At 49.9% G+C, this 16,689-nt stretch overlaps 1 protein-coding gene across 1 annotated transcript; it reads right to left on the bottom strand.

Annotated features, from left to right (window-relative positions):
• Nucleotides 1-445: 445 nt before the first annotated feature.
• Nucleotides 446-15,012, bottom strand: LOC105915068 (fatty-acid-binding protein 3, chloroplastic). Its single transcript, XM_012848728.3, has 5 exons — nucleotides 14,692-15,012; nucleotides 12,638-12,736; nucleotides 8,016-8,159; nucleotides 7,726-7,940; nucleotides 446-930 (listed from the first exon to the last, which is right to left on the bottom strand). The coding sequence occupies exons 1-5, from the start codon at nucleotides 14,891-14,893 to the stop codon at nucleotides 769-771; spliced, it is 822 nt and encodes a 273-aa protein (XP_012704182.1). The 5' UTR covers nucleotides 14,894-15,012; the 3' UTR covers nucleotides 446-768.
• Between the last annotated feature and the right edge of the window lie 1,677 nt (nucleotides 15,013-16,689).

The following is a 16,689-nucleotide window of genomic DNA, read 5'->3' as shown; positions in this document are numbered from 1 at the left end:
CCAAACCACAATCAAGAACTCTTGCGCCGACAGAAATCATACAAGGGAAGAATTTACTAAGAACACACGCACACAAGGACTGAATGTCACATGATCGAAGCCTAGAAGGACTGAATTTAAAGCCGGCTGATGGGCCGGGCCAAAGACCGTAATTTTTCTTTGTTCAGATCTGCTAGAAACTTTCCAGTCATAAGTCATAACATCCAAACTCGCCATAGGTTGCAGATTTCTTCTTTATAGTCAGGACTTAAAAAACTCACATGACAACTCATAAAACTCATGTGACAACGTTCCAAGTTGTCAACAAAGCCTAGTCCCAAGTAGATTGGGGAATGTTCCAAGTTGCCAACAAAGCCTAGTCTCAAGTAGATTGGGGTGGGCAAATTGAATGATGAAAATGTAAGGAGGACCGGTAAGCAGACTGTTGTCAACGCAATGGCAAAAATATACATACGAACTGTCTCAGAATTAAATTAGTTTCCTGTATCAAAGAGGCTATTAATCATGGGTACCCGGACGCGTTTCTCGGGAATAAGAGGGACTACTCATCCGCACCTAGGGATACAAGTTATACATATTTTGGATCATTGGGTCGATAAAAAATATTGATAAAATGCACTAGAATGGCATTCTGTGTAAATAATTTGGGAGGGAAAATAAAATAGAGTGACATGCCATCGTAATTTTATCAGCTGACAACAAACTATTGGGTACTTGCATCCCTATCCGTACCCATCAACCACGTATAGGCAGACCATGACTTTACTGTCACTTTGTAAGAAGAGCTTCCAGCAACTGAGCAGTAGATGATCTCAGCGAAGGCGACACGGGAGAATTACCAAAGAAGCCATCGTATAGAGCATAATTAACAGTAGCAGATTTTATCTCTGCATCGACTTGACTTAGATCTTGATTTTCTGAAATGGAGATCTACAACAACAGAAGTTAAAAGGTATCAAACTCGTGTTCTCTGTCTACATAAAATCTCTACAGGTCATTTTTTTGGACTTTTATAAGTCTTCTTAAATGCAATGGTTAAATCAATGTCTGGCTAATAAGTAATAACTTACAAAACTAAATAAATCTACTAAACTAAAAAAATCAAGTAGCAAACAGCATCATCATGAAAAGAACTGCAGATCTCTAGTTAAGCTTGGATTAAATTCGAGCTATTTGTCAAGCTCAAGTAAACATCGAGCTCTACCATTTTGAAAGTTTGGCTCTAGTGAAACCAATAAGATATACATCCTGGTAGGTTAAAATATAGTCAAACCAATAAAATTTACATCCTGGTAGATTGAAATATAGATTATTGTGCACATAAAATTGGTGACACTGTGTCTGCCATTTTTGATTAATGCAATTTATCAGTTCTTGTACCAGTAGTGAACTATGTTAGGATCTGAACTGTAACTCTCATCGAGAGGATGGCACTAGGAAGAGTTGGAGCAATTTTCTGGGTTTTCTTTCCACAATACCATGTCCAACCAAGGGTTGGGGATACATATTTATAGCTGGCCAAGCAGCCAACCAGCCAAGCATCAAGGCATATGCTAGTCTAAGATGCCTTTTTGATGCTGTCCTATCTAGTCTAAGATGCCTAGGACTGTCCTACCCTAAAAGTAGTCAACAAAAGTGGTGCTGCAGCAAGCATATGCTGCAGCCCCACTGTCCTCCTTCAGTCAACAAAGGACTAGCAGTATCTACAGCAGCCCCACTGTCCTCCTCCAGTCAACAAGGAGGACAGCAGTCCCACTGTCCAGCAACCCCACAAGAAAGCCAAGACTTATCCAGCATTCTCCCCCTAAGCCTTGTGCGTCGTCTTGTGGGAACGTTGGACCATCCCGGTCCGGGAACAGAGCTCAAGGAACTTGATCCTCCCAAGGGGCTTGGTGAGTAGGTCCGCAAGCTGATCCTTGGTGTTGATGTAGCTCGCCTTGATACTTCCTTCCTCCAAGCAGCCTCGGATGAAGTGGTACCTCACCCGGATGTGCTTGCTCCGCTCATGGAAAACGGGATTCTTTGCCAGGGCCAGAGCGGACTTGCTGTCCACCCTGAGCTCCACCGCTGTAGTGTCTCTGCCAAGGAGATCACCGAGCAGTCGGGCAAGCCAAAGCGCCTGAGTCGAAGCAGTGGAGGCCGCTATGTACTCGGCCTCGCAGCTGGACAGCGCCACCACCTACTGCTTGACCGACTGCCAGCTAACGAGGCACTTGCCGAGGAAGAAGAGAATCCCGCTCGTGCTCTTGCTGGTGTCGATGTCGCCGGCGTGGTCGCTGTCGCTGTACCCGACGAAGTGTGCCGCCCCGGGACACCTCGGGTAGAAGAGACCGTGGTCGAGGGTCCCCGCCACGTAGCGGACGATCCTCTTCACGGCCTGCTGGTGCTCCATCGTCGGTCGCTGCATGAACCGACTGACGTAGCCGACGGAGAATTCCAAGTCCGGCCGTGTGTGGGCGAGATAGCGAAGGCTCCCCACAAGACGCCGGTACTGCGTAGCGTCTACCTCCTCCGTCGTGCTGTTGCGGCTCAGCTTCAACCTCTCCTCCATCGGAGTGAGAGCTGGGTTGTAGTCGGTGAGCCCGGCTAGCTCCACGACGCGCTTGGCGTAGGCGGTCTGTCGAAGCATGATCCCGGAATCATCCTGGTGCACCTCGATCCCCAGGTAGAAGGAGAGAGGCCCCAGGTCACTCATCTGGAAGGTGGCCTTCATTTCTTCCTTGAACGCCGCCACCTCCGCATCCTTGGTGCCGGTGATCACCAAGTCGTCGACGTAAACACCCACCAGCAGGGCATTTGCTCCATTGCCCCGCCGGTAGATGGCCGCCTCGTGCGGGCTTTGCTCGAAGCCCATCCCTTTGAGCGTGGAATCCAACTTGGCATTCCACGCCCTCGGAGCCTGCCGCAGGCCATAGAGGGCCTTGCGCAAGCGCAGCACCTTGCCCTCCTTGCCGGGGGTCGCAAAACTCGGCGGCTGGTGTACGTAGACCTCCTCCTTCAAGTCGCCGTTAAGAAACGCCGACTTAACGTCCATGTGATGAACGCGCCAGCCTTCCTGGGCGGCCAGCGCAAGGAGGAGTCGCACGGACTCCATCCGTGCCACGGGGGCGAAAGCATCGTCGAAGTCGATCCCCTCTTGCTGCACGAACCCGCGTGGCACCAAGCGAGCCTTGTGCTTGACGATGGCACCGGCTTCATCCCTCTTCAGCTTGAACACCCACTTAAGGGTGATCGCGCGGTGACCACGAGGGAGGTCAGCAAGCTCCCAGGTGCGGTTCTTCTCAACCGCGTCCATCTCCGACTGCATCGCAGCGCGCCATGCCGCGTCTCTCGGCCTCCGCGAAAGACCGAGGTTCGCCATCGTCGCATGCAAGGTGCAACTGTACCTCCAGGTCGCGAGGCACCAGTCCCGGCACCGGCTGGTCGCCGAGGAGGTCTTCCATCGTACGGTACCGCAACTGCTCGCCGTCGTGGTACGCGTCGATGCGCTCCTCATCATGAGAGAGCGGAGTGGCGAACTCCACCGGGCTGTGCTCGACATGAGCTGGTGCTGGAGTAGACGTGCCCGGAGGAGTGGCCGTCGGTGCTGGAGTACGTGGCGTCGCCGGCTGTGGTGGTGCCGGCGAGAAGCTCGTCGCAGCTGAAGTCGCGGCTGGAGAGCGTGGCACTGCCGGAGTAGCAGGCGTCGGAGTCGGTGGAGGTTCGGGGACCGGGGTAGGCACGCTCGATGAAGAAGAGTTGCCTACTCCCCCAGCTCCCTCGAAGTGGACGTACTCGACGGTGAAGTCGTCGTACGTCAGAGTCGAACCGTCATCCACCGCCTTGTCCCATGCCCATCCTCGCCCTTCGTCGAACACAACATCGCGCGCTGTGCGCACACGCTGCGTCTCCGGGTCGAGAATGCGGTAGGCCTTCGAGCCCTCCGCGTAACCGATGAACACTCCTGGAGTACTCCTGTTGTCAAGCTTGCCGATGTGGCCAAGCTCCTTGGCAAACGCGAGGCAGCCGAAGACCCGCAGGTGGGACACCGCCGGCTTGCGCCCATGCCAAGCCTCGTATGGCGTCCTGCCGTCGAGCGCCTTGGTGGGCGAGCGGTTGAGGATATAGACGGCCGTCACTACCGCCTCTCCCCAGAGAATAGCCAGCATCCCCCTCTGCTTGAGGAGGGCCCGAGTCATCCCCACAACCGTCTGGTTGCGCCGCTCAACGACGCCGTTCTGCTGCGGGCTGTACGGCGTGGAGTAGTGGCGCTGAATGCCCTCATCAGCGCAGTACGACGCGAACTCAGCCGCCGTGAATTCGCCGCCGTTGTCGGTGCGCAGCACGCGCAGCTTGCGGCCACACTCCGCCTCCGCAGCAGCCTGCGTGCGCCTGATGGCGGTCGCAGCCTCCCCCTTGCTGCCGAGGATCATCACCCACATGTAGCGGGAGAGATCGTCGACGAGCAGCAAGAAGTAGCGTCGTCCTCCGGGTGTGGCCGGTGTCACCGGGCCACACAAGTCCCCGTGCACGAGCTCGAGCCGCTCCTTGGCTCGGAAGCTCGCCTGCTGGGGAAATGGGAGCCGCCTCTGCTTTGTCAACACACAGACATCGCAGAACTGCTCCACGTGATCAAGACATGGTAGGCCTCGCACCATCTCCTTGGCACTGAGTCGCTTCAGGGCCTCGAAATGAAGGTGCCCGAAGCGCTCGTGCCACTGCCACGCCCTGTCGTCCCGACGAGCAGCAAGGCAGAAGGGTTGTGCCACCTGCACATTAAGGATGTAGAGGCGATTTGCGCCTCTGGTTACCTTGGCAAGGAGGCGACGACGGCGGTCCCAAATCCTCATGACTCCGTCGTCGATCACCACGCGCGAGCCGTTCTCTTCCAACTGTCCCAAGCTGATGATAGAGTTCCTCAGCGCGGGGATGTAGTACACTCCGGTGAGCAGCCTGTGCTCTCCAGACTCGGCGGTGAAGATGACGGAGCCGACGCCCTTGATCTCTACGCCGGAGGCATCCCCAAACTTGACGGTGCCTCGGATGCTAGAGTCAAGCTCGGTGAAGAACTCTCGCCGACCGGTCATGTGCTGGGTAGCGCCGGTGTCGAGGCACCACCCCTCAGTCCTATCGTTGCTGGAGCCGTCGCCGAGGAAGGCGTGTGCCCTCGGCTCGTCAAGGTGGAAGAGAACCGCTGCGGCCGATGCCGCTGGAGTTAGCTCGATGCTTGCATGTGCCAGGAGCAGAGCTGGCTCCTCCTCCTCCGCTAGTGCGACGTGAGCCTGGCCGCGTCTTGGCTGTCGACAGTCCTTGGCCCAATGGCCAAGCCTGCCACAGTTGCGGCACGTGTCGTCTCGTGGCGGCTTGTGCTCGCCGGCGGCACCACCCTGGGCGCCTCCTCGTGCACCGCCAGCACCACCCTGGGCGCCTCCTCGCGCACCGCCCTCGGCACCTCGTCGAGCCTTGGGCGCCTTGCGTGGCTTGCCGCGCCTGCGGCCGCCTGTCGAGGAAGAAGGCTCCCCCTTCTTCCGATCACCCTGGCGGGCCTCCCATTGCTCCTGAGTGAAATGGAGCTTCCCGTCGATGATGACGGGCCCTGAGGGAGGCTGTGGCTCGTCGCTGTCGACGACCTTGAGGCGACCTATCGCCTCCTCGATCGACATCCTGGAGAGGTCCAGTAGAGACTCGATCGAGCGAGCGATCTGCTTGTACTTCTCGGGTACGCAGCGGAGGAGCTTCTCGACAGCTCTCTCCTCGCCGTAGGTGTCGTCGCCGTACTGCACCATCTTCTGCAACAGAGTGTTGAGACGGAGAGCAAAGTCATCAACGTCCTCACCTGGCTTGAAGGCCAGGTTCTCCCACTCCTTGCGAAGTGCTTGCAGTGTGGACTTGCGGGCGCGATCGCTACCGATGCGTGCCGCAGCGACGGCGTCCCAAGCCTCCTTGGCAGTTCGCTTCTGGGAAAGCGAGAACTGCATCTCGGGCGGGACTGCAGCGATGAGGGCGTCCAGCGCCCGTCGATCCTCATCGTAGTCGACGTCGCCGTACCGGACTGCCTCCCACATGTGCCGCACCTGGAGCCTCACCCTCATCACCGCGGCCCACTCGACGTAGTTGGTCTTGGTGAGGGTAGGCCACCCACCACCGGGGCCAACTTCCCTGACAACAGCATGGGCCCCGTGGCAAGCCATGACGACGGTCCGGGGAGGGAGAGCCACGCTGCCTGTAAGGGCCGCGCTCTCCGTCGACCCGGCCGCCGTGCCGTCGATCGAACTCCATCTCCGCCTCCAGCTGGGCAGCCCTCTCCCGCAATCGCTGGACCTCCAGTGCGACGTCGATGTGCGGGTCGCCCTGGAAGTCGCGGTCACCATGTCCGCTAGGAACACGGTCGTCGCGCGTGCACGCCCATCGAGGCTGCCGCCGCCGCGCCCGCGGGGGTGCTCGGCTGCCCACTGCGCCGCCCGCTCCTGTGCCGCCTCCCTTGCTTGCACGAGCTCTACGTCGGTACCGCCATCGGCAGAGGTAGCGCTGCTGATGCTACCGCCACGTAGAGTCTCGAGCTCCGCTGCCGCCGCACGTGCGGCATCTGCCGCCGCCGCCGCTTCCGCTTCCGCCCTTGCTGCAGCCAGCTCCGCCGCCGCCAGCCTCGACGCCCTTGCCGCCGCCGCAGCGATCTCCGCCGCCACTCGGGTACGCTCCTCTGCCGCAGCGAGCTCGGCCTCCTGCCGACGTCGTGCGCTCGAGGCGACCGAGTGCTGAGACTGTCCTGCGGACATAGCGCGCTACCGGGGGGCTGCGTGGGGAAGAGGCTGCTTCCGACGAGCTGCCGCTCGTCTGCGTGGAGGGAGAGGAGTGAGCAGGGACAGCCGGTGCTTCTGCTACCGGCTGGGGACGAAAGGTGGCTGGGGAGGGTTGTGAGCAGGAGATGTTCAAGCTACAGGATAATACGGCTCTGATACTAGTTGTTAGGATCTGAACTGTAACTCTCACGAGAGGATGGCACTAGGAAGAGTTGGGGCAATTTTCTGGGTTTTCTTTCCACAATACCATGTCCAACCAAGGGTTGGGGATACATATTTATAGCTGGCCAAGCAGCCAACCAGCCAAGCATCAAGGCATATGCTAGTCTAAGATGCCTTTTTGATGCTGTCCTATCTAGTCTAAGATGCCTAGGACTGTCCTACCCTAAAAGTAGTCAACAAAAGTGGTGCTGCAGCAAGCATATGCTGCAGCCCCACTGTCCTCCTTCAGTCAACAAAGGACTAGCAGTATCTACAGCAGCCCCACTGTCCTCCTCCAGTCAACAAGGAGGACAGCAGTCCCACTGTCCAGCAACCCCACAAGAAAGCCAAGACTTATCCAGCAAACTAAACAAATTTACATCTGACCGAAAGAAGTTAGTTGGTCATTTGCATTTCATCATATCCAATTGTGCTAGTGCTACCATCTATTGCCAGAGGTGATGAAATTGGCCTCATTACCACGATGCACCTTGGATAGTGTTCTGACAGATTATCAGTAGTTCAACATAGGTAAATGTGAGCTCTAACCTAAGGACATCAAGCCCTAAAGAAGAATTGCTAACTCTTGTATGATCACAGTGTATTCACTGTGGCATCGTGGGATAATTGCCTCTTGACCTTGTAGCTCTAAATAGTTTATGAAATATTATATTTTAGACTTCTAGAAATTTAACATCATGGACATGGAGAATTCATAAGATTCACAGAATTGACTGTAACTCACCAGCATTCTTGAGGGTTCAAGCCAAGTTAAATATATGCTTGTGCCCTGTTTGAGATTGCGCCCAAGAAAGGTATTCTGGAACGTTGATAAGGAAGATGCTTCCTCAGCATTTGGGTTTTTTATTTGGCGAGCAATGACATCATTCAGAGCATTCACAAAGGTCTTGCCATCAACATCTCTAACAAGGATAATACTCAATGATTTCACAACCGGTGCTGCACAATAAAATACTAACATTAGCACAAATTATGCTTTCTTAAATCGTTTTGGCACTGTTAGTTGTATCTTACCTTTGAAAATGGAATTGAAAACAGAGTTAGAATCAAAGCTCTCAATACCAATCTTTTCTTTCCACTGCGCAGTGTCAATGCCAAGTGAGTAATCCACATAGAATGCTGCAGCATATACTTTGACAAAGAACTTATCTCTGTAACCTAGAAGTGACTAAAAATCAAATTGTGAACTGTAAACAATATAATACACGCATACATTAAATTAAAAAATATATTTCTACAGATATATGGTGTGGCCATGATATTAAGAGCAGAACCGATAACTTTGATTGTCGCCAGCTGCTAATGGGTCCCCACCTCCGACCCACACACACCCAAAACTGTAGCATGAGTGAGCTGGCCAAAGAAGATACGAGAGATGAAGAGGCTTCTGACTTCTTTGTTTGTTGCTTAAGAAAATCAGATTGTTAAGTGTCTTTTTAGCAAGATCCAGTCTAGCCTAGCAAACAAGCAAAGAGATAGCCTTGCTGAGGTTTAATTGTGTAAGCAATCTAACAAAACAAATCGAACTAATCGAAACAAGCATAGAGATACCATTGACAATGCTGTCCCCACATAACATTACATATGAACAAAAAATCTTTCCAGAATACTTCCATTTTCATTTTATAAATAGTACTGTAGTTTCAACTCCTCCTAGCCTTTATTGAAGGCAAAAAGTGGGTGCCAAGGCTCCATCTCTAGTCAAGTGTCCCTGGTCAGCTCCTAGAAATTCTTCCAAATGAATTTTTTTATTACGTTTAGAAAAGTTCATGACTCCATGGCACAGTAACCGTTCGGCTTTCACCCTCACATCACCTAAAATGGCAAACCGGATTTCTATGGATTGTCTCCAAAGGATTAGCTCTGACAGCTAGAACCAATCATGTGGGATTAAACACAAATTCCCACTACTGCAAGCCCTCACGTACTTCTCATTTGGGTAATGTATCAAAAAGGTAAAGCAAAAACTTGTTCTGGTGCACTTTATTCTATAGATCATCCTGCAAAAAAAGGTCATTTCTCTCTCTGAAACAGTGTGAAGATTTGGATAAGCTTGACATGCACAATTTCACAGTTCTATTGGCATGTGTTTGTGTGGGGTCTGTCAAGGGTTTCTACATGTTTACCTCTTCGTCTTAATATAAAGATATGCAACTCTCTTTTCGAGAAAAAAAAACTGTTTAGCACTTCTAAAGTTCATTCCAACTGTTTTGGGTCCAAAATATAAGAACTTTTCACATTTTCCAAGTCCTAATTTTTACTCTTAATTTATATTGTAGTATGTGAAATAACTTTTTCTTTAAAAAAATAAGGACATAATGGACATATTTCATAAAAATTAAAGCTACTTGTGGAATTACTACTCCGAGGGTGTGTCCGATGCAGCATATTTGAAAGATTCCATGACCCTGGAACCCTGTTTTGATATGTTGAGGTTACGATATCTCAAAAACAACACTTAAACTGAGTAATAACATAAAGCCCACCTTATTAGATTCAATAATTCCATGAGTTAGAGGCTTAAAGTTCAACTTATACCTGAGGTTTCCATTCTGAATACTCTTTAAATTGGCATATACTACCCAATTTTTCTCAACATACCATGTTTTTGGAAATTGAAAACTTTTGTTGAATTTACTCACTCCAACAAACTAAAAATTAATTGAGCAATTAATGCAAAAAATCTGATAAAGGCCACTCTGACAAACTAACACGTTTTCTACTCTAGCTAATTTCTTTGCTCATGTGGCCACTCAGTTCGGTGCTAAGATAAAGGCAGTCCAGTGCGAGAACGGGCGCGAGTTTGACAACTCAAGCACCCGCACGTTCTTCCTCACCCATGGCATGCACCTGCGCATGCCATGTCCCTACACATCCTCCCAGAACGGTAAAGCTGGGCGCATCATTAGATCCACTAACAATATTATCCGCTCCCTGTTGTTCTAGGCCATCATGCCGCCATCCTACTAGGCTGAGGCCCTCACGACTGCCACATACTTCCTCAACATCCTCCCTACAAAGACGCTTCAGTTTGCGACACCGCACTTTGCACTTCATGGGAAACTGCCATGCGTCTTCGGGTGCTCCTGTTACCCGAACCTGTCCGCCACAGCAAGCCACAAACTCCCCCCCAGGTCCACTCTTTGCGTTTTCCTTGGCTACTCTCCCCACCACAAAGGATACCGCTGCCTTGGCAGCACGTCCAACCGTGTCATCATCTCTCGTCATGTCATTTTCGACGAGACAGCTTTTCCCTTTGTGGGACAATCGCCCTCTCCATCAGCTGACGACTTTGGTTTCCTGGATGAGTTTACTAACACTATGCTGGCCCCCATAGGACCATCACAATTTCTTCTGCCTGCAGGACCTCCCGACGCTGCCCCTACCGCATAGCCACGTGCGGCCAGTGCCTCACCAGCTGACGTGGCCTCCACCAGTCATCAGCCGGCCCTCGCCGACCCTCTGCTGGCGCCAGCACTCTCTAGACATCTGCCGGCCATAGTCGGGCAGGAGGTGACCACGCTACCACCTGCCAGCCCAGCTACCGGCTAGCCGGTGCCCAAGTCACCAAACGCCAGCCCTCTGGCACCTGCCGGCCCACTGGTGACCCCCCTGCGCCACCACTACACTCGCCGCCCTCCGGCGGCCCCGACGCCCCCTCCTGTGCCCGCCTCAGCACACCCTGTGCCCGTGGCCCCAGCGCTCCCTGTTGCGCCTGCCCCGGCGCACCCTGCGCCCGCTGCTCTGCCTCTGCTGCCTCGAGGGGCCGTGCCGGTTTCCCCAGTGAGGAACCAGCACACCATGACGATGCATGCCAAGCGCGGTTTCCGTCTTCCGGCCCTGTACCACGCCGCCCCGCTGTCGCCTGTGCTGAAGTCCTTCCACAGCACCCTCGCCGACCCCAATTGGCAGGCTGCTATGGAGGAAGAGCATGCCGCCCTCTTACAGAACCACACATGGGATTTGGTTCCCCATCCCCCTCGCGCCAACATCGTCACTGGTAAATGGATCTTTAAGCACAAGTTCCTATCTGATGGTTCACTCGAACGATACAAGGCTCGGTGGGTTCTTCGTGGTTTTACTCAGCGGCCAGGCGTTGATTTTGAGGAGACTTTCAACCCTGTTGTGAAGCCTGCCACAGTCCATACCGTTCTGTCACTGGCTCTCTCTCACGGCTAGCTCATTCATCAGCTCGATGTGAAGAATGCATTTCTTCATGGCACCTTGTCGGAGACCGTCTACTGTGCTCAACCTGCAGGTTTCGAGGATCCGCCCATCCTGACTTTGTCTGTCAATTGAACAGGTCCCTATATGGCCTCAAGCAGGCACCTTGGGCATGGTACAGTCATTTTGCAGCTTACCTGGTGACCCTTGGCTTCGTGGAGGCCAAGTCAGATACTTCGCTGTTTGTCTACAGCCATGGCTCTGATCTGATTTATCTGTTTCTCTACGTTGATGATATTGTGCTTACAGCCTCCTCCCCCGACCTTCTTCGGCACACCATTCTGGCTCTGCAGCAGGAGTTTTCCATGAAGGGTCTTGGGGAGCTACATCGCTTCTTGGGGATGCAGGTTCAGCAAAGTGGCACTGGTCTTCTCTCCCAGCGTATATGATCGACATCCTCGACCGTGCTGGTATGACGGATTGCAAGCCTTGCTCAACTCCGATGGATACTAATCCTAAGCTAGTGGTTGATGGTCCACCTGTTAAGGATGCGTCTGGTTTTCGCAGTATCGCTGGTGCCCTGCAGTATCTGACTTTCACCAGGCTTGACATCGCCTATGCTGTTCAGCAGGTTTGCTTGTTCATGCACGATCCACGTGAACCACACTTGGCTGCTTTGAAGCGGATTCTTCGGTACATTCAAGGCACTTTGGATCTTGGCTTACTACTGCGCTTGTCTCCCAGTGCTGAGTTGCTTGTGTATTCCGACAATGACTGGGCCGGTTGCCCAGAGACCCGGAAATCCACTTCTGGCTATGCGGTTTTCCTCGGTGACAACCTGGTGTCCTGGTCTTCGAAACGCCAGAACACGGTGTCCCGTTCTAGTGCTGAAGCTGAGTACCGCGTCGTTGCTAATGGTGTTGCTGAAGCTGCATGGCTGCGCCAACTTCTGGTTGAGCTTCATGCTCCCCCTCGGCGCGCCTCCTTGGTCTACTACGACAACATCAGTGCTGTCTACATGTCCTCCAATCCGGTTCAACACTAGCGCACCAAACACACTGAGATTGATCTTCATTTTGTTTGGGAGCGTGTCGCCACTGGTGTTGTTCGTGTCATGCATGTGCCAACATCTTCGCAATATGCTGACATCTTCACCAAAGGCCTTCCTTCCTCGGTGTTTTAATTCAGGTCTAGTCTGAATGTCCAACGACTCGACGATCAGACTGCGGGGGGGTGTTAGACAGCTTGATTGTATAGGCCAACCCTATGGGCCTTGGCGCTGGGCGCACAGGCCCATTGCCATGCGCCGCCCCTAGGGTTTAGGTAGGTGTCCTATTAGGCTAGGATCTCCTGATTGGTGATGTTCCTATAAACCTTGGAGACCCTAGCCTATATATGTAACCTCGGTGCTTTGCATCAATACATCTACTATTCCCAAGCCATATTACTTTCAATATGGCAGAAAAATGTACCTGTGCCAAGTATAACCAAAGAGCCTGTGTAGCCTGGAACTATTAACTCCTGAGGAAACTTCACATTTGTTGAGCCCTCTGTAACAAAAACATCACCAACTACAGACAGAAAGAAACTGAGCCATTATAATACTAAAGATAATTGAAGAGAAAAAAATCAAACAACATTTGAATAGAATAAATCATTACAGATAAACTTAAATTATAGTGCATAAAACAATTGACATTACAAGGACTGCATTTAATCAATAACAATATGTCATCTAAATCATGTATATTCATGTCTAATGTGAAGACAAATAGGCCAACTATTTTGGATATTTCTATAAGTGTATACTTTACAATTTACATGGCACTAAGCTCAGGTCCAGGTGTCCAGCGGTCTGCATGTTTTAGGGGAACAGGAGAAGCAGGTGTTCCAGCGATCTGAATGTGGCCATAATGATTAGTACTTAATGGTGTGAGCCCAGATACCAAGGAACAAAAATTATATGAACTACATGCATTGCTAGCTAACATGTGAAAGCAAACAAAAGAAAGAAACAGTAACGAGGTATCATTCTCAAATTGAACACTCCTCCACCACCTTAAAATTATTTTGATTTTTGCATCCCTTGCCTAGGACACAGGTTGCTGGCATTAATTATCTAGCATCAGAGAGACGAGCTTTATTAAAAAAGAAAAGGGGGGCAAACCCCAACGTTCTTTGGACGCCAGTTGTGGCTGCTGGGAATCGATCCATGACAGGTAGGCTACCACCCGTGGTGCCTTACCACCACACTACGCCAACGTTGGCTCATCAGAGAGACGAGCTGAAATGTGGAAGAAATTACAAACACATTACTCAAAGCCAGTTTGGAACACTGACAAGAAAATGGTACACACCAGAAGTTCTATGGTTGGCACAAATGAGTGCCACATGTCAGGTGAGCTGGCACTCCTGATTCCCTGAGTGCTTATAAGTTGAATAAAAGGTCTCCAAAGGCAGATCATCATGATAAAGTATCTGAACTGGCTTTGGCTAGTATACCATAAATACCATGTTAAATACCATAATAAGTATGATGACACGCTAGTATACACAAATAGAAATACCCAGGAATAATTGGTCCACATGTCTTCACATTAGACATGATATTTTTTTTCAAGACGAGGCTCAACCCCCATTTCCAATTATGCAACAGAAATTCAAGAAGTTCAGGATACAGACTCAAGCAAGAGGGTGAAGAAGCCTAGACCATCTACACCTCATTGAAGCAAGATGGCCTAAACAGAGAGAAAGACACCCAGAATTCCTCATTTTAGACATGATGTACACGGTTCAAATTACATTGTTCTTTGTTGTATTAGGTTATCAATCATGGTATATGCAAAACAGACGAATGATTGTAATAACTGACCATGGTAACCTAATATCACAAGAGCAAATCATTAATGATGACCATTGCATATACAAAAGAGTTCTTTGTCATGGAATTCCTGTCTCCTGATATGTTGATCATCATGATAAGCTAAATACCATGTTCTGAACTCCTGATATTATTTTTCTCTATTAATTGGATGCCCATTTCATCCATGTTGGCAATGCATCACAAGTACTAATTCTGCTGTCCTTAGGGAAAACGAACATTGTGGTCAGATTAGTGTGCAGGTTTTGTGACCCCCACTGAACCTTTATTTTCTAAGCAAACTGTCAGTCCATATACCAGCCATTTTTGCCGATTGCCTCCTAATAACTTCATATAATTATCTTGAGATCCGATGACGCCTAAGAGAGCCCCAATTATTGGAGGGCCGTTGTACAACACAAAATCACAACGAATAGAGCTGCAATTCAGTCAATTCCTTCCAAATTCCACAACAATTTATTCAAACATAAGCTTGTACTCTCTCTCAAACATTCCGTTATCCAACAAAAGAAACTACATTAACGCAATTTTGAAACATAAGAGACCAAACTGAATTTCGCAACTAGTTCAGACTGCACATTGCAGGAAAAATTAGGCAGCAAAACTTGGGGCGAAAACAACGAGACAATTAACAGGAAACCTCACCTGAACTGCCCCCAGCCGCAAGAGCGACCGGCAGCCGCCGTGCGCCGCCACGCGTGTAGCGGCAGGCTAATCCGCACGCGGAGCGCACCTGCGCGCCACCGAGCGGATGGTGGCGTATGCAGGCCCGACGACAGGAGCCCGCGGTGTCCCTCGTCAATGCCGGGGATGCCCACGCGGAAGGAACGGCTGAAGCCAAGCTCATCCTACGGCGGCGCTGCCCGCCTGGCGATCCGAGACTGGATTACTGGACTGTGGAGGTGGAGTGGGGGACTGGAGAGCGCTGGTGCCACGCAAGGCGATGCACATGGGCATCGCCGCATGGGCTTATCCGCCTCCATCCAGTTCACGGGGCGTGTATCACTGACAGTAACAGACGGAGCTACAGATTTGCAAGGGGACCCATCAGCGCGTTTTTAACATGGACTGCTTGATCTTGGTGAAATCAGATAGAATATGGTTGGACAAAATTCGTATAGCATTTTCCCATATTTCTATCTAAATAAAAATACGACTCTAAATACATTCACTTTTTTCTCCTTAGACAAATTAAATTTAAAGTTTAAATTTTGTGAGTTTTTTTAGAAAATGGATGAGGTTCCGGCCTATACGACCGTGTTTACAATATCTTCAGCTTACAACCTGATCACGAATAAAATGGTAAATAGTACCCAAGTGAAGGAAGAAATCAAAAGCAAAATCTATTATTACTTCTGCATCCATTCTTAGCAAATATATCCAAATCGACCATATCCAGTGCCTTGCTTGCTAAGAGGTCAGTCTCTCTTGCATCCTCACGTTGTAATAGGGACCAAAATCGTAATCAATATGCTCCCCTGAAGATAGCCTGCATAAAAGAGGTAAACCGTTTTTTCTCAAAAACCAAATAATTACGCGTACGCTAAATTGCCCACATAAGAGCTGCCACACCCAAAAAAATCAAATGTCGTTCTTTCTTGCTTATGCCTATTAACCTTATACACTTTGGTAGGGTTAACTCAGTAGCTATATTAATAACTCTCCAAATGATGTTAGCTTGTTGACACTTAAAGAAGAGATGCTTAATTGTTTCATTACTATCACAGAAGCAACATTTTTTTGCTCGTGGACCATATTCTTTTAGTAAAATTATCCTTTGTTAAAATAACACCTTTTAGTAAAATTATCCTTCGTTAAAATAACACCTCGTTGGAAGTACCAAAGGAATATATATAAGATATTGGTACATAGACTGCATAATGAAACTACCATGTCTATGTGTTTGCGCTAAAAATCGGCCGATGATCCTCAGCGTCGGACATACGACCCGGGAGAATTTGCTTAACTACTGTTCGGGTTATCGCCCTGGTGCGGTCCGCACGGCGTGCCAGTCAATCTAACCTGTTAATTGATAAGGAAATAAAAATTGATAAGGAAATAAAAGTGTTACATTCCAGGGATTCCGATCAGCTAGAGTTCGGATCTGTCTTCAGAAGTATATCGGCGAATCTGGCGATTTACTGTAGCAGTAACCAGCTATAAAACAACCGATACCGCGTAGCGATCGTAAAGGAAAGCTACTAGAGCAAACTAAACAACGCTAGAGAAACAACACTTGGGATAGATCTAATCGGTTGTATGATAATAAAGAAGGAAAGCAATAAAAGTCGACAATTCGTATCTCAAGCTGGATAATTGGTGATAAAAACTAAAATAACAGGCAGAACCTACGATTCTAGTTATTATCGATAACTGATGAATAAATCTAAATGAAACAACAGCGACGCGCCTGAAGTTAAAGCTTAGATATTACTCGGTAAACGGAACTTACAGAATCGGCCGGAGATCGTATCGATGCAGCCCTACCAACCCGTACGAACTCGTAAAAAGAAAAGTATTTTGGCGAAGTCGCCGACTTGAAAGTAAAAGTACGAGGAAAAAGTAGATTGGTTGTATTGATTGATGTGTTGTCTTTACAAACCTCTAGAGATGGCTATTTATAGCCTATTACAACTGATTTCC

This window comes from Setaria italica, chromosome I (assembly GCF_000263155.2).
Source record: "Setaria italica strain Yugu1 chromosome I, Setaria_italica_v2.0, whole genome shotgun sequence".
Taxonomy (NCBI): domain Eukaryota; kingdom Viridiplantae; phylum Streptophyta; class Magnoliopsida; order Poales; family Poaceae; genus Setaria; species Setaria italica.
Note: the sequence above shows the minus strand (reverse complement) of the source record. Positions and strands in the feature narration are given on the sequence as shown.